Source organism: Teleopsis dalmanni, chromosome 2 (genome assembly GCF_002237135.1).
Source record: "Teleopsis dalmanni isolate 2A chromosome 2, ASM223713v2, whole genome shotgun sequence".
In the NCBI taxonomy this organism is placed as follows: domain Eukaryota; kingdom Metazoa; phylum Arthropoda; class Insecta; order Diptera; family Diopsidae; genus Teleopsis; species Teleopsis dalmanni.
Window position 1 is genome coordinate 94,517,744 of NC_051847.1, and position 20,294 is coordinate 94,538,037.

Sequence of the window (20,294 nt, forward strand, 5' to 3'; positions counted from 1 at the left end):
TTACAAAATCCAACAAAAACGTTTAGTTCCTGTAGTTTGTATTATCCAATCACTTACATGATTTCTTCACAATACTTAATTAAAACTCGTATGTTTGTCAAGTCAAAGAAGATGGTGTGAATATATGCAAATAGTTTACCACAGATTCTTAACCAGTGGTTAAAAAACATCGATGGTGAAATACCCATTGATTTAACCCCGTGTGCGAAAAAGACCGGGTCTAAATATATTTATTTTTAATAAATAAAACAAATATGCAAATAGTTAACCACAGATTCTTAACCAGTAGTTAAAAAATATCGATGGTGAAATACCAATTGATTTAACCCAGTTTGCGAAAAATACCGGATCTAAATATATTTATTTTCAAAAAATAAAACTCAAATTTATTTATGGAATAAGCTAGCAGAAAAATGGGTACTACATTTGCTCATTGTGCACCATAAGTATGTCCATATGACGATTTCAGAATAATGTTTGCAGATAGTATAACGAAATCCAGCGGAATTTCTGCATTGACTCATTACTATCGCCGTAACTATAACCTATTACTATAAAAACGAAATAGAGAAACAGTCACAGAACTACAGTTAAGGAAGTAGTTGCGATAAAGACGGAATGCAGGCATTATATTCTGTACTTAATACCTTGTGTTAAAGCAAGCATATAAAGGCTTTTACTGCATAGTTTTATTGGATAACTTCAAAAACATTTTTAAAGAAAACTATCACTGTGTGGTCAAGAAAGAACGACAGTTCTTTTAATAGAAAGTAATGATGTACACATAGATACACACAATGGTAAAATTACATTAATTTAGTTATGAATAGATTCACTAAATTTAGTCCCATCTAATAATATCCTATACTCAAATCTTAAGAGGCTCACCACCATAGACCATGGAATCGACATCACAGAGGCTTATTTTGAAGAATTGAATAAAATAGCTTGAATAGCTAGTCCAAATAGGACGGCTTGAAAAAGTCAGAAAGTCATTGGGTTGAGAAAGATCAAGCAGAAAATAGGTTTTTTACGACTATTAACTTGCCATCGTATACCTAATTCTTCACTTTATTATTGTAATTATTGGATCAGAAACAAAAAAAAAATAGCGCCTCACGGAATGGTTCAATTGATTTTTAATAATTTATAGAAACTATTGATAGTCATAATAAAAGCAATAATGATGAGACAATGTTAATCATTGAAATAGATTTGGATATACATTATATTATATTATATATTAAGATTGAGGCCCTATACTGCAATGGGAGATACAGGATATTGTTAAGATTAATTTTTTTAAACACATATTATTGACATTATTCAAATATTTTTTAATTTGGATAAACTCCAAGAGAATCGTTTCAATAGAAATATTATAGATTAAACTTTGTTGTGACATATGTGTGCATGAAATTATTGATATTAGCATAATCATAATTGTACAATTGTAGATATATCTATTTTAATATATAACGATATTCATTAATATATAACGATACCTAAATTTAAAGTGCAATACCTAGATTTTTGAATAATTCCAAACGACCACACAGAAACATTAATTATTCTTCCTTTTAATGAAAATATTAATCTATATAATCTATATTTATAATTTATCAATAGTACTATAAAAAATATGATTTATATTGATTCATATAAATCAATATTTTTTATTGCATTTATAATTAAACAATTTTTATGAATCTGTGGTGTTAAGATAGTAGTAACGTGAACTAACTCTTTCGGGAAAGCTTTAGAGCTTTTCCAATAGAATTGACCATACTAAGTTCTAATATTCACATACCATATTTTACTAAAATTGAATTAACAGATGTAATAGTAGCCAATATCCAATAAAATGGACTTATTATCATCAACTCTCAAATATGCATAGTAGAGATGCAGTAGGTGAGTGGATGTGTAAAATAAATATGATTTTAAAATCCGTATGCATTTGAAAAAATTGAATATATATCCATATGTTTAGAAATTTGCGAATTAAATAAATCCTCTTCCGTGATTATAAAGAATATTTTGAGAGATATAGAGTTATATCTCTTCATATCTCAATTGTATTCCATTAGAGGTATGGAATATAGGAGACATCTTATATTCCTCCTTTGAAGAATACTCACATACAATTACTGAAATTAAGTGTATGAAAAATATAAATTTAATATGAATTCAAAAGAAAAATTATTGATAAAAATGGGCGTAGTCAGGAAAGGAGACATGGGTGGGACTCCCAAGCATCAATATTTATAGTAACTTACGGGCAAAAAGATTCTATGAATAATATTACATAGTATCGATTATTTATGAAAACAAAAAATGTCATTATATTAAAATTATTATAACCATAGTAGGGCCCTCATTTCATTATGAACTTTACTTCGGACACTTTACATTACACTTTTAGGATATCGATCCGTATATTTTATCTTGATAACAGCAGATATCTATTATGAGGTTTTTTAAGACATAGCATATATAAAGAGTTGCTCATTTTGTGCTCCTTATTTCGTAATATTCTTAACTCATAAGTTCATCAAAACTGTTACCCAAAGCATCATAGATTTAGCATAAGGTTTGTCATTTTACAACATCGATCTTTTATCAATCGCAGAACGTGGTAAAATACTAAAAACTTACTACAAAAATAATCATTTATTTCGTTCAGTGATGAGACCAATTTGAAGGTGAGTGGACAACCTTAGCATCTGGGCAATGAAAACCTAGAAGCAACTGTCAAAACACCATTGAATCCTGAAATAGTTACCATATGGTGTCGCATTTGGTCTAAAAGTATGTCATTTGGTCTGAAAATCACTAAGTGTGACACAAACTGTTAATTCTGATCACTACATCGACATTATAACTAAATTTTTTAGCATGAAATTAAAAATATAAATGTAGAGGGTACATGGTTTCGACAACACAGGTCACAATCAACACATCATATCCAGCTTTTACTTGTTTTAAGGAGAAATTTTCCGAACGTGTGATTTCACTTATGGGCGATATGTGTTGGCCACAAAGATCCTGCGATTTCCACATAACTTTTGTTGTGGGATTACGCAAATAATACCGTATATGCGGACAATTCTTTAACTCTCAATGCTTTGAAAACGAACATCTACGAGGTTATGGGCTATAAGTTATCTAAAAGTTATATGCTTACAAGTCATCGACAATTATCTCTAAAAAATTCAGTAATCTAAATTATTCCATCCATGCATTTGAGTGATGTTGTATGGAAAGGTACAAATAATATATTGAAACAAAATTTGATCGAAATCTTAATCACAAGTGTGTTTTATTTCCATGTATTTTTAAAACAATAAAGCGGATAACTCTGTACTTCAATATGATATATTGTCAATAGTTGATATCAGTATTGCCTTAACATATATATTAAATTTGATTTTAATATCAATATGACAGAAGTGACTATTTTTACTTTAACAGAAACTATTTTATTTAATAGAGAAGTTTCGAACACAGTTGTGAGCTACAACACAGGTTATTTTAATTAATTGAATTTTTGGCTGACCATATAGCTGTTTCGAGTATTGCTAAATACCCATCATCAGTGGTCTTGGAAATATTTCTTGTATTTAATTATTCGTAAATAATTCTATTGAGACTTGAAGTACCAGAGATTGTACTCGTGCCCAGCCAAATTTGAAGCTCAGAGTCAGCGCTTCTTAATCAACTAATCCAAAGCCGTACTAGACTTTTATGTTCTCACATTTTTCTAGAATTTTGTTAATTTGCTGTCAAAGTTTTATTAACAAATTCACTTGCTGTTTTTATATTAGAAAAAATTAATAAACGGCTGTAGAATAATTGAATTAATTAATTATATTTTTATTTTTATTTGTTAAATTTCAGATATATATGTATGTAACATATACATGTATGTATATCCTTAATGTTTTTCATTTACCTTCTTGATGATATTCAGGGTACAAAGTAAATAATCCTATAGTCACCTCTCGACATCATCAATACCTTAACCAACATATGTGTATATATGTTATATTGAAAATATTTTTCATAACATTTCTGCGTAAAGTCCAGGGCATAAAGTAGATAACCCTAACTTTTGGAACTATCAATACCTTAACTAACATATCTGTAAAATGTTTTCAAATATTCATATCTAAAATATTTTTAAACTATTCCTACGGAAAATCCAGGGTAGGATATATGTTACATGGCAGAGGTTTATTCACCACAAGAATTTATAATATTAAATTAAAAAACGATTCAGGAAATAGCTTAAGTAATTCTGTCATAATATTTTGGATCATAAAAACTGCATTGGATGTATTTATCTCATTATCAAAGAATTTCATGGCGATGATTTGTACTTAATAATTGTCAAGTTCTTTGTAGACTGTTTTTTTTATTTGAATGAAATTATTATTTATTAAAACAAGGTTTCACAAACTTTTTATTAAAAATTTGATAAAAAATAAAATATTCACTTTAAGCATAAAGTATTGAGAATTTTCCATTAAATTTATGTTTCGTAAAAAGAAAACGAGGAAAGATAAATTTGGATTCTTTAAACGTATTAAATGATAAAACGTAAAAATGATAAAACTTACAAAAATAATTTTCGCATCTTGATTTAAATTATATTTTTAATTGCTCTGTTAATAAATTTCACTAAACTTTCTTTCTTAATTTTTTACCTTCTGCATTGAGCAAATATTTAACTTAAACCGAAACCATCGGAACGTAAACATTGTAGAAATTCACTTATATAATCAATAGCACTTCACTATAGATTAACCAAGCACAACAAAACACTGAAACGGCCTATAACAAAACAAAGCAAATATACCGGAGTACTCTCCATTGAGAAGCTACTTCAGATTGATAAGAGCAGTGATAAGAAATCATATGTTTCTATTTTCGCTTCTGTTAGATTTATTCAATTAGATTGGACTTTCGTTTGTTATAAACTAAATCTGAGCAGCTGTCGGAAACGATAATGCAAATTCGGAGCGAATACTGCAATATTGCAAAACAATGCAAAAATATTACTAACAATTCGCGTCAGAAAAAGCCAATTTCCACCCAACAAAACTGTGAGACAAATGAGAATTATTGCCATTAATAATGCAATGTGCGCAGCGCCCTCTGCTCTAGTAGACGTAGGAGACGGAATAGAGACGACGGTAATAGAGAATTTCATTTCGTGCTACTGCATTTTTTAAAGTAGCAACTTTTTCTATTTATTTACACAAGTCACGCTTAAGGAAGGTGGAAAGTGGAGGTTGGAGGTTGGAGCGGTTAGGAATATAAAATTATTTATTATTATAATTTAATTATTGAACTTTATTATTGATTATTGCAGTTAATAAACTAGTTAATATGCAATTTGCGTCTTATTAATTCCAAATGAAAACGAGTTCCAGACCATCGCTTCACTAGTTGTAAGTTATATTTCGAATTAAATAAGTTAAGCAACAATTATATATAATAATGGTAATATATGCAGTATCTGGCATGTTTATTATATACTCGTACTAACATATTTAGTTCCTCATAACACAATAATAGACAATACTCGACAAAAGTGTTGACGATGAAATCTAAAAACTTGACATAGAGCGTTTTAAAGCGTTTTAAAGCGTTTTAGGTGTGACAAAAACGGTCCCAAGGCATCGTTCACCGTTTATCGTTCATTGCACATTTGTTTATTTTGTAAGTGAAAAGAGACACGCAAATCAAAACTTAAATATTTCAATTTAATAGATAAATTTTTTTACTAAAATTAAGTTTGCACTGAGCGTGAAATAGTGAGTAGCGAGAATGCGAGAAAAAGCTTTGAAAACTTTTCACATTGAAATAACTGAACGTGTGAAAATCAAGGCTGATGTACTCGGACCTCGAACATTTTTATGTGGATCAAGATCAATGTGTTAGTCTGCTCTGCTCATGAAATACGGAATGCTGTCATTAAACTACAATTTAAAAAAAACCGTTTATAAATAAATATTAAATATTGAAACGGACGTTTCACTTAATTCAATTAATTTCATAGAGAATAGACCAACAAAAACAAAAGTGCGGCATCACAAACAATATCATTTAATAACTAATGACGGCATTACTTATAATCTCAATATGGTTATAGGGTTTAGTAAAAATACACAGTAATAAGCTTTACTGAAACTTAAATTTAGTAGTGCTAGTATAAAAAAATATAAGTAATATATAATAATAATATAATATAATATATGAAATTTTTGGCATTTATTTATCGACCTGTTTTTTTATAATGATTTTTATATATATTTTAATCCGACTATAAGCCACTTTTTGTTAAATAATTCAACGTTTAATATTTTTTATTATATCCTTTATTTCGACTCTCTTTGAGAGTCATCATCAGGATTACGATCTAACATAAATTAATATTACTAAAACTATATCTACGTCATCCTCTTTATACTATCGTCTATATTGCAATATAGAGGACTCTGTCACATATAATATATAAAAACCATTATAATAATATATGCATATAAGTACAAAAATTAGAGTGCATATAATATAAATTTTATTAAAAAATAGACATTATAAGAAAATATTAAATACAAAATATTTTTTTAAAATATACATATGTATATCTAATATATATAGAAGTTAGATTCGAGAGTAAACAGCAATTTTTTAAACTCAGTACTTGTAATGAGGTCATATATAGGCAAATACATGTATCGATTATATCAATCAATAACTATATTGACCTTAATAGTCCTCGAAAAACTTGTATCCACATCCTGATCTCAATGAATGGTGTAACACATCCAATAGACAAGTTTGTAAACAATGTAAATCTCTGAATTGAATTTGAAGGAGACTATTATGAATAAATCAGGTGCTTTCGATAGCAAACACAACTTATTTGAAATTGAACTTTATAGTGAGGTTATCTATTAGCATTTACTTGCATCACTTAGATTAACTACTCTCCGTATTCAACATAAAGGAGATTCAAAAAACTTGTACTGACACATTGATCCCGACCAAAACTCTAAAATACACATTCCATGTACTTTTGAACTATTTTGAACTATTTTAAATAAATGAGATGCTTTCAACATAGAACTTTTAAGGCTATATATGTGTAGTAAGAATTTCTGTTGACAATTATGTGGATCAGTTAGGTTAGTCATGACTTTTCAAGCACATGTATTAGTAGTAAGACTATCTGTTGGCAATTATGTGGATCATTTAGTTTAGTCACTACCCGTGCTCATCATAAAGGACATTAAAAAAGCAGATACCAACACATTGATTTCAACCGACGGTCTAAAATACTCACTAAAATACTTACAGACTTATTTTGAATAAAATAATTTGTGTTTTTATTTTTTAAATAAAACCCCAATTTGGAACTCGATTTGTATTCCTAGTTATTTTTGCATAAAGTTTATGCCCACTTTAGAATCTCCTAACTTTTCTTAAATAATCTCTAAAACTTATTTTTTATAAAATAGGAGAACTACTTTAGATAATTCTTTAATCCTCTTATATTTATTATCAAAGTCCATAGATCATATTACTTATTATTATTAAGAATGTATGATTCAACCTTACCTAACAATATTTATTACTTTTAATATAGATTAATTTATACTAATTATTGACAATATTCAAAAAACAATAAATAAGATAAATTCTATTTTGTAATGTTCAATATCTAAAACACTAGAAACTATTCTATATATAGTAAAGAAGATTATAATGTGCAAAAATTACATATGTTTTTTATAGCTATATTTAATGAATATGAAAAACGACAACATAAACTTTATTTTATTTTGAAAATTTAATAAAAGATATTTTGGTATCCAATAGCATACAATATTACCAGTTCTTCTCGTATTAAGATCTATCTACAGGTACAAAAGATCTCACTAAGGTCATGTTATACATGCTCTATCTGATATATAACGACAACATAAACTTTATTTTATTTTGCAAATTTGATAAAAGATATTTTGGTATCCAATAGGATACAATATTACCAGTTCTTCTCGTATTAAGATCTATCTACAGGTACAAAAAATCTCACTAAGGTCATGTTATACATGTTCTCTCTGATATATATCATTAACATTATTATGAACTGTTGCAGTCTGAGGTTTTTATTGTACAATAGCAATTATTTATTAAAATTTTTTAATGTTAATTTATATAAATTTAACTAAACATTATTTTTGTTTATTAATATTCAAAATAAAAAGTTTAAAATACAATAGACACGTAGACAATAACAGATAAAGATACTGTCTACTAATATTTAATTTAATTATGTAATGTAATTATGTAAGATAGAAATATTTATATAAGAAAATTACATCACAGACAAAATAATAGCATAAATAGAAATTCTCATATACTTTATCAATGCGTTATCAGTTATAAAATAGCAATAGCAAATATCACTTCACATTCCAAATGAATCTACCACATACTAAGACATCTCTAGTTGAAAAATCACCACAAAGGAACAGAAAAATTTCTAAATTTAAGGGGAATCTCAATCTGCTTATGCCAGTTCATCATTTTTATCAGCAAAGACGAATTTAGAAATTGTAATATTATCTCAACGTCCGGGTCTCTCCAGATAAGAAGTAACCCTCTTATATAATTTTGATTTTAAAAAATTTATAAAACTGGTTACAGGTGATTTCATACAACTTTTAAGAATTATTTTTTGGATTCTATAATTTAATGGAGCTGGGAAATAATTTTTTTTGTATTTTAGTTTTTGGGTTTTCCAAAAAAAAGGTTCTGATATACCGCACCTTCTCCTTGTAATAACAGCTAATGTGGAATCGAAATAGTTTTCTTAGGCTATTGTGAAGGATTTGATCTTCCTTCTACTCCACCTACCTACCTACATTAAATATAAAATTTATTCCATATAACATGTGAACCCCTACACGTATATTTTTAAGTAACTTTACGAAATTAAACTGTGTGGCTATGAACTATGTATATTTTAATCTTTTAAATGGACAAATTGACTTCGAACAGACGTTTTTTTATATAAATATTCTACCGAATAAATACAAAGAGTATGTGGAATTTACCAGAGTCAAAGTTAAATTTATTAATACTAAAAGGATAGTATTAATAAGTATTGATAAGAATACTTCCTAATATTTTAGAGAAGTAAAACTGTACCTCTTCCTTAGGCTTTGTTAACACTAAATAAACAAAATAGAAACGAAAGTTTACCTAGTTTATAATTACTTACCATATATCTAAAAGGCTTTAAAAATGACATTGCTTAAACGTGACATATGATTCATTTCACCTAAGTAACTCTCAAGTTTAAGGACCGATTGTATCCCTTGTGATATCACTGCTTAACACGAGATCTTAATGGTTCTTACTTGTGAAGCTATTTCGAATACGCAATAAAGAGCAATGAGTTTTTAAACTAAGAGATTGGCCAACCACATGCAACAAACAAGATCAATCAGACAAAAGTACCTGAGTAAAAGTAAACAAACTTAGGCAGATGAATCCTCGTACCAGTTAATAAGATTTTGTATTGGTTCAAATTGAACAAGAAACATACCAGTCAGCTGCTTCAACTAAGGCGTAACGTACTCAGTACTATGGTATTGGTACTGATAAGTCACTTATTACTACAAACAATGGTATGAGGGTGGGGCTAACCTATAATGATTGTTGATGTGGTAGTGACTCTGCTGATGAAGAAGAAGCTGCACTCCATTTCATGTGTCAGTGTCTATTATTGGATTCAAAAACAGGATTCAAAACTTTTACGGTCATTTTTTACAAACTGTCAATTGATCTGACAAGCTGTCATCCTATAAAATTAACGAATTTGCCAAGTTTGGTTCACTTTTACGTGAACAAGGGAATCGTGCCTTTTGACGTTGTTCGTGCAATCATTCTGGTTTTCTTATCAAAAGCACTAATCCGTGGTCTCACAACTGGCCTTTGGACACAACACTCCCACTCTGACCTAATCAAACTAACGAAATAGAAGCTTAAAAATTTCCCTCTGATTTTGACTTGAGCCGTTAGCTGCACATCAAGTGGTTAATTATTCTGTTTACACAATATTCGTAAGAGGAAATATTACTATCTTGATAGGAGAAAGACAAGCTATCTCAATAGATTGTCAACCAAATAGCCAATATACGCTTATATTAGTCATAATCGAGGAGATAGTCTTTCTTTGTAGGCTAAGTAGATAAAACTTTTACAATATTTCTAAAAGAAATCTCTCAATCCAAGAGAGTGTCTACTAAATTGCCAATGACCAGTAATACAAGTCACGACCCTTAAAATAATCTTTGTTGGTAAGCTTATTGGGTCCTTTGATTTTTTTTCTAACAAGATTCGGCTACATTCAGCTGGAAGTTACAGAAGTTTCTTAGTTTGATCTGTTGAACGACATATCAATTGCTGTTGTATTCATTTACTATAATGGATAGATAATATTCTTTAATTGGAGAACATTCAATTATTTAATTAGAAGAAACACGAAAATTTTCATATATGAATTAAAATTTTAAAATAAAAATTGTTGAATTTCCGTCAAATTTTTACGGATAATTAACTATCTTATTATATGTATATATGGTACATTATAATGTATAATAACCATAAAGCGAATCTAAGTTAATGCCATAATCATAATTAATATGCTAATAAACTATCTGCTATTATTGCTTAAATCCATCAACAATATATAATATCTGTATAATCAAATAAAAATAATAATGATTAACATTTTCCTTTAGGGGTAAATAACAGCAATAAACATAGAATTAATATTAAATATGATTTAAAAATACTCACAGTATAAATACAATATTTCCTATCTGCAAATACAGAGGCAGCCAGCCAACCAAAGCGGACCTTATCTAAGATTTCAATAGCAGATACGGAAACCTTCATGCCAGCTGAGACCGAGGGCTGAGTAAGACATTCAGCACTCGGTCGTTGGCTTTGCCGTTGCTTTGATGTCAAAACAAAAAGTAAATTACGCAAAATTTGCCACTCAACGTGAGGAATCAGCAAATCGGAATTTACGGGGAAGTCTCTCATTTGGGTGTCATGTTTACACTAATTGTGTTAGTGTTGTTGCCCTGCTTGGATTTCAATTAACCAAACTCAAAGTCAACTTAGTTTGTTACTCGGTCAATTTAGCAGTAATACCCGTCGGCATGAACAACAACAAACAACAGCAAACCAGAAATGCCTAAATTAGTCATGGAACTCTGCTGTACACATAATATACATATACGTATAATTTTCTACAGGTAACACAAGGCAGAGGTGTAGATACAGCTGCAGGCAGGGTCTAAAAATTATTTTTTGGTTTTATTTTTTAACTATTTTTTCAGAAAACACATTTTCATAATAAATTAATAAAAATATTTTAAATTTATAGTGCAGAAATTTTATCGGAAATTTTTAAATGTTCATATTTGTTTTATTTTTGTATATTCTATAGACCTTGGAAGCTTTTTAAATACCATTCAAATGCTTAAAAATAAATATTAATTAATTAGGCGACTAAAAGATTATTGTTTGTATATTTTTATATGTATATATTTGATTAATAGTTTTTTGGTCAATTTATTTTTCAGTAATATTCTCTGTTGATTGATTGGTTAATTCAAGTTGGGAGTGAGCAATAGCTTCACTATTTAGACTTGGTAATTTAGTTAATGCTCACTGATTCGTGTTGTAAAGTAAGATTTGATATGTGTTTGCGGATATATCTGTATATATTCCGTCTGTTCTAAAGGTATTCTGCATTTTGAATAAAGAAAGCATCGTATTTTGACGGATATCTTTCTTATTGAAATAAGTAAATATTTTACTTTCATGTTGTGGACTTCAGTGTACCTATAGCAATAATTTTGAAATACCAAGGAAATTTCAGGATTCACTTCAATACAGTGTTCTGACAATTTTGTTAACATAAAGCAGGTATTACACATCATTGTTAGTGCGAAGACTTGGTGCGACACTGCTTGCTATTACACATTATTCACGGCCGACATTATTTTGAACATTCCTCAGCAAAAAATAATACAAGTATACTACAAAATAGAATCATGCGAGCGATGAAATGATATTTTCGCTTCCATGACTTAAAACAGAATGAAATTTGCATGGAAGCCGACAAAAATCCGTTTGTATAGGAAAGAAACGAGCAAGTCTGACGAAAAATCACAATATTTTGATTTCCATCGCACCGTTTGTCATACCTGGAAATGTTGCTGCTATTACACATATCATTTGGCACAAATTTCATATATCAACGCACCAAGTCTACAGACAGGTCTCATGTGTAATACCCTCCTCTTCCTATAGATTTGTACTTTGTTTCTGATGTTGATTGATAAATATGCTCAGATATTTATCATTACTAGGTTTAAAAGGTCGATCTTCAAAGTGTCCCTACACAGCTTAATTAATTAATGTAAACAGTTCCACCAAAAACGGCCTTTTTCCAATAGTTTCAATACTGAGCTGTAAACGTAACTTTGACTCTGGTTCTACATTATTATAAGCCACATAAACATGCAGGGAAGCGGATTTAATGATTTTCTTGTAAATTTGTACTTCGTTTAAGACGTTGACTTCGTTGAGTATTGAATAAAGAAATTTGTTTCTAATAGTCAATAAGTATACGTAGCTGTAAATGCAACTTTGACCCTCATTCTATTAATTAATTATTTATCAAATGCATGATAATAACGTTAACTCATTATAAAAAGAATAACGTTAACTTTCACACATAGAAGTTTTTTGAAAAGCATATCATAGAATTACAAATTCCAGTGTGTTTTCGACTACCCAGGTACTCTTATTTTACAACGAACTTTAGTACAGTCAGCTTTTTTCTCTACGCTATATTCAAATAAAGCTTCTTAAAATATCGAAAAATACTATTGTAAGTTAATAAACCGTAAGGACCAGATGGCGCAACTACTAATTGTTAGTTGTTTCTATAAAAATTTTCGAACTATTGAAAAAAGCCTGATAACTCGAAAAATAAACTATACTGACATTTAACGTAGAGATAAAAGTTACTCACAATAGATGTTTTTACTGAAATGGTATGTCTTTAATACAATGGCACTTAATCAGCTGCTAATTAATCTGCCAATTAACATCGTATTTTTAATAAAATGATTTGACAAATCATTATGAAAATACCTATATATACATATGTAATCCAAATAACTAATCATTAACAAATGAGACGTAGTTTTCTCACAGTAACTTTATTACTAAAATATTTAATATTCACAAAATGGCATTTAATATAATGAAGATCCATTGCACACGAAAAGTGCAGTTAAGTGCTGTTTATGAAAAGATGGCATGATTGGACCGTATATGGTTAATATTAAAGGAAATCCTAATACAAACACTACCCTCTACAGCATCAAAAAAGGCGTAAACAACAAATTATTTTACAATGTGTGGGTAAATATGTTATGTACGGCCTTGGGTTCAACAAGACCAGGATTAAAATGTCAAAAAGATCAACTAGTTAATAAGGCAACTGTTCTATGACTATATTTTCTCCAGACACCACAACTGTGATGTGCGTTCCTAGATCATACGATTCACCTTCAGTGGATAAGTCAATAATGTTTTCAACATTAGAACAAACCAATTAGTGGGTCATTTATAAGATATAGGCATATACATTGTGACCGAAAGGTTTTCGGAAGTTCTCATTTAAAATTCGCGCGCTGTATATTTTTCGATATTTTAAGTTTATGTAGTTTGGCAGCACTATCCTTAATTACTATGCCAAAAATGAGCGCGATCTGTCAGACAGTTCGTTTACGGCAGCTGTTGAAACCAGTTCACCTCAGTAGTGCGTTGCGAAAAAAACAATGGAAAAAAATATTGAACAAAGAGTTTGCATCCAATTTTGTGTTTCGAACGAAATTTCGTGTGCAGAATCGTTGCGAATGCTACAAAAGGCTTATGGGGAATCAGTTTTATCGAAAACTCAAGTTTATGAGTTGTACAAAGCCTTTCAGGACGGTCGTACGACCGTCGAAGACATGCCGCGTTCTGGACGACCTTACGACCTACTACCACCAGACGAAAACTATTGAAAAGCAAAGGAAAATCGTAAGTTCCAAAATCACTCATGTGATGTATAGAGATGATAGCCGAGAGCTAGGCTCGGTCTAAGCACCACTAGGCCTCAATTGTGGAAGGATAATTCATGGATTTTTAATGACGATAATGCTCCCTCGCACCGAGCCAACATTATCAACGATTTTAAGGCCAAACATTCAATAAATACCATCGAACAGCCACCGTATTCACCTGATCTTGCACCGTGTGATTTTTTCCTGTTTCCCAAACTCAAATTACCACTCAGAGGAACGCGTTTTGAATCCATAGAAGACGTAAAACAGAATTCGCAGAGGGAACTCAAAGCCATACCGGAAAGCGACTATAAAAAATGTTTTGATGATTGGAAGAAACGTTGGCATTTGTGTATCGCTTCTAATGGAGCATATTTTGAAGGAGATAAAATAAATATTGATGAAGATTAAGAATTTTGCGTTTGTACATTGTGACCGGAAACTTTTCGGTCACAATGTATGTTTGAAAAGTTCAGCAAAAATTACTTTCAGCTACAATTTCTAAAAAGAGTCGATTACAGCTAATTGAACGGAATCGTATTTCATCATAAATGCCATAAAATAGTCCATCGAATAATAAAATATTTGCTCAAATTGTATTTTTTTTTGTGAGTTGTAATCCTACACCTAATAAAAAATATCCAATGTTGTATAATAAAAACAAGAAAATCTCAGAGACATTGAAAATAGTTCATAGTTCGAAAAATTGAAATTAATTTGATCAAAAGCTAAAGTAGTTATATTTATGTTATAAATAAATAAAAAACAACAAATCTGGCGAATATATAATAATGCTTAGTCAATAGCACTTCCGTTTTAAGACAAAAATTTCATAGTCAATATTTTATATTATATTGTATATTTTTATTTAGATCTTCTCAGTGTTTATTTTACACCAACTTTTTTGTTATATTCTGAAGTGCTTTTTGTTGACTGTAAATGATGTTACATTTACAAATTGGAATGCACCACATCACGACTATGCTCTATGTAAAATGCACTTGAGCTTAAGGGTCTAATTACAGAGTTTGTTTTTGTAATTTTTTGCACGTACATTTATGATGAACAAAATAACTGAAAACTGAAACTGAAAAATAGAAAACGGGGAATCACCATTATCATAATTTCTTATTTTGTGACTGTTGAAAATGTTAATAGTTTAATAGTTTGATGAAATAGCGAAAAAAAATTATTTTCCATTAACCACATAACCAATCTTTCGGATCTGTGTAACAACAACTATATTTCAAAATTTAGACCCTGGCCAGTTCAATTTCCTTTTAAAGAATATTCAATTCGTTCAAAACGATTTTCGCGCATCGCTTAACGTGATTCTCAACTTTGGATACATTCCTTTTAATGAGTATGTGTCATAAATAAAATTAATTTTAAAAACATATAATGAATTTTGGCTGCATCATGTTATAGTATATATACCTATAAGTCTTCTACCAACTTCTTCAAAGTATAAAACTGTTGCCCGTGATATATTATATAAGGAATGAGAATTAAATTCTTCCTATAAAACACAAACTAAATATGATTAAGTGTAAATAGAAGAAGAGTGCTGAAGATGATCCCAATTATGGTACCTAACAATTACTTTTTTAAAAATATTTAAAAGAAATCACAATGCCACAATTTATATTTTTCCTCCCTAACCTGTTTTACAATCATGGAAGTATCGAAAAGCTATCATATAAATATAGAGAGTGTTAAACATAAACAGGTTGTTGTTGTTGTTCTATCCCGTAGGGAATTGATAGATTTCTGCGTGACAACTAACTGCTATATCCAGATCTCAATTGAGCTGATCTCAGTCCTTGCTACAAGTAAAAGACGTCATTCTTCCCGGGATATATTAGATAATATTAAGAGGTGTTATTCCTTATTTAATACAACATACTGTTGAGTAAGAAACTTTTTGTAATATTTGAATATAAACGCTGACAATATATTTTATTACAGTTTTTAAAAAAGGCTTATGCGTATCTTTAAACTTATAAATTGGTTATTTCTATTTATTTTATATAGTTATCTATATAAATATCGCCAAAATTTTGGAGTTTATTTGGCTTCTTCCTCAGGACGAAGTAATTGAGTAAAAAGTCAAAAAGCTATATTTTCATATATGTATAACTATATAAAATAAAAATGAAATTAAAAACAAATTTATAAGTTTTTTTATTTTAAAGATTCACATAAACTCTTTAAAAAACAAAAATATATGAAAAAAGTAAACTCATAGATATTCTAAAAATTATTTTACTTAATTATATTTGAAAAAATTGGTGTAAAATCAACTTAATTTATAAGTTTATTGCGATTTAAGCTGAAGCAAGTTTAAATTTCGCTAATATCCCTAATATATGTTATTTCACAGACCACCACTTGTATTCTAACGTTTACATTCAGAATTATCTGATCTCAATATATCATATTTATATGGATTTTGTTGAAAAAAAGGCATTTATTACAGCACTTTTGACAAGTTAATTGCGATAGTGTGAACATGCTATAACTCTCAAAATATTAATTTAATCTCCGATATTGAGTAAATAAGCATCAACCAAAAAGATTAACAGGAACCTATTACATGACGTACTATAACTCTTTAAAGATTAATCTACTCTCCAATATTAATGAATAAGCATCCAATAAAAGGATCAAAGTAAACCTATAATAACAACAAGAACAATAAATATATCTCTTTGAACACCACTTGTAATCTCATAGTGCATTTACACTTACAGAATTAGTAAACCTCATTAGAACATTTTTGTATGGATATTGTATGACAAATTGCGTTTATAACTGCACCTTCGCCGAGTTAATTGCTATAGTGTCAACGTACAATAATGTTTCTTCAAACAATAATGTATTTTCCGGTTTTAAACGAATGAGCAACCAACAAAAGAAGAAAAAGAATCTCATTGAATAACTTATTATAACTCTCCAAAGATTAATCTACTCTCCAATATTAATGAATAAGCATTCAACAAAAGGATCAAAGAGATATCCTCTCTTTGAACACATTGTAATCTCATAGTGCATTTACACTTACATAATTAGTAAACCTCAATAGTACATTTTTGTATGGATTTTGTATAGAAACTGGCACTTTTAACTGCACCTTCGACGAGTTAAATGATGTAGTGTCAACACACTGTATTACTTCAAACAGTAATGTACACTACCGGTTTTAAATAAATGAGCATCCAACAAAACGATAAGAAGAAACCCATTGAATAATTAAGAATACTTTAATCCCCGATATTAAGTGAATAACCATCTAACAAAAGGATCGAAGTTCGAAGCCCATTAGATTAGAAGAAAAATTATAAATTTTAAGTTATAACTAACGTATAAACCATCATAAGTTTTATAAATAAAAAAAATTGACTAATAATTAACATCAAATTAGAGTGACTGGAGTTTGATATGTTGATTTTATTGAATATAAAAATTTATAACAGCAAAAGTAACGACTATTCTTCTCACATCAAAACAATTTCAAAGTCGACAGATTTATAATTTGTCTTCCGGATAATGAAAATGCACAGCGGACGCACAACCCAACCACATAAGCAGAAATACAGAAGCTTAGATACATAGAAGCACATAAAGGAAGACAGCGATAATCTTTTAATGAGAAAAAGTTCCACATTGCGAGCTTCAAGTACTCGTACACGACATTAAATGTGTATCCTGAAAAGTCGGGTAATTCCAGAAAATATTCAATTTTATGTGAAGGAATTTTTGCGTTACGTTTCATGTCCTACCGCAGCCAGAATTATTTTAGAGGTCATGTATCTGCTACCGAAGTACATTTTTTTCTAAAAATCATTTTAACAAAATTTACTTAACGATTGCATGTAAACTTACCTCCCGTCCTCTCTGTTTTTACAAATACCGTCCAAACGAACACAAATAAAGGAAAGGTAAATAGCCTTTTTTTATTTTTTTCTTTTATTTTTTCCTTTAACAATATTTTAGTGCGCTTCGTGAAAAAATAAGAAAAAACTAAATATTAATTTAGTTTTCTACCGTAAAAATTGTTAAAAGAATGTTAAAATGCAATTATTTCACTTTTTAAACGATTCTTAACGCTTTGGAAAATAGTTTTTTCCAGTAAAATTTTTATTATTATTGATTAATAATCAACTTATTTAGAGCATTAAGAGGGTAATGAGTTTATTTTCTTCCGATTTTCACAACACATTCACTGTTCTACTTTCATCCTTTTCTCCTTTTTCCTTTTTTCCCTTTTTCCACTCTTTCAGAAATATTTTAACATATGTATTAAAAACAAATCGTCATAAAACTGTAAAGTGTGATGTGCTAAAAAATTTCACGTCATAATTTTGTTACTTATTTTGTTGTGAATAAAGGGCGCCTTAGTTACAGGTTTAAGGTTTAAAATGCCAAACTATATACCAACATATATATATGCATATAGATGTTTGAACTTATATTATGTACCAAGCTTTTAACTGCCTTTGTGCACAACACTTTTCTTATAATACATGCAGCGTTCTTCGCTCTTTGTTCTTAACTGGACGAAGTCAAATGTACAACTGAAATCGAATCCGAATCATTCACATCGAGTTGTTATCCCCAACAACAGCACAACAGCAGAACTGCACAACACTACAACAGAACGACAGATATGTAAACAGCAACGACTACTTTTTATGTTATGTTAACGTGCTCAACGAAATTGAAAATGCCGTTTGTTGGCATTTCTTTAAAAACATGATACGCAATATAACATATGTAGGTATATGCATATATATTGTACTTCAACGCAGCGCTTATATTTATTTGCAAATGTTAAAGCTCTACGCATAATAAAAGCTTCTCACGCACGTGCTGGCCGTATTTCCCGTTCTACAGTAACGTGAACAGCAACAGCATCAACTTGTAAATCAGCTGTAAATTTAAACCAAGAAAAATTCTCTTTAACATAACGTAGAATATATGCCGCAATTCTCACAGCTTTATCCCCCATTATTAACAGCGAATTTATTGTTAATGAACTTTTCCTACCTTACACTATTCTTACTAACATTACTAAAATGTTAACACGATTGCTGTTAATAACTGCCATTTTAGTTAACACCTTTGAAAGCCGCAATATTGAGATGCCCTCCAGTATCTGAACTATTTTTAAGAGCTGAATGTAATGTACATATGTATGTATGTATATACCTATAATACATCGCATGTACGAAATATTAGCCAACATATGAGAAACTGTTAGAATAAATTATTTAATATAGATTTTTAATTTAAAAAAATAAACATTTTCTTATTAAAAGTTAAGTAAACAAGTTAAGTAAATTTGTAAATTGGATACAAAAAACGTCTAAATCGCACATTTCCAACCTACTTAAGTATTAAGTTAAGTTGATATTTTTAAAAAAAAACCTATGCATTCAAATTGTATCAAGTGTATTAAAAATATCATTAACATATTATCTAAAATGATGATTTAAGATGACTCCACCTGCCAAAATTCATTTTTTAAAAAAGTATTACTAGATATCTATGATAGCTTTACTCTAGTGATTAATCATATATATTAAAAATATTTTAAACTTTATTAATGTTATAAACGTTTAATAAGTTAGTTTGAAAATCAATATAAAAATGATAATGTCTAACTAAATTGACAATTACAAATCTGTTATAAATTTTGGGTTGCTGCAGTTGTTCAATTTTCATAGACTACAGTAAGACCTAGCTTAACGCGTAGGATACGTTCCATCAAAATAGAGCGTAATGCGAAAGAGCGCTAAACGAGGTTATCTTAACATGTAAATAATAGGGTTATAGATTGATAGAAAATTGATTAGGTATTTAATTTAATAATTATGTTTTTTTTTAATAATAATAAAACTAAATATTTATTTCTCACAAAAACAATGTAAACGAATATATATAAAAACAAATAAAATTTTAAGTCAGTCAGATCATCCAGTCTATTCTATGTTTCCAATTTTCTGCCTTTTTGTCAAGAAGGCATCTAATGTAATTTGTATTTTCCTTTTGCGTTCTGTTAGAAGTTGTTGGTAA

General features: G+C 29.2%; 1 protein-coding gene across 1 annotated transcript in view; it reads right to left on the reverse strand.

The window, feature by feature from the left end:
• LOC119675095 (ARF GTPase-activating protein GIT2-like) overlaps positions 1 to 19,227 on the reverse strand; it is a 24,129-nt gene extending 4,902 nt beyond the window's left edge. The window contains exon 1 of the mRNA XM_038086283.1: positions 19,086 to 19,227. Within this exon, the coding sequence (XP_037942211.1) occupies positions 19,086 to 19,227 (142 nt within the window). The remainder of the gene's footprint in view (positions 1 to 19,085) is intronic.
• Between the last annotated feature and the right edge of the window lie 1,067 nt (positions 19,228 to 20,294).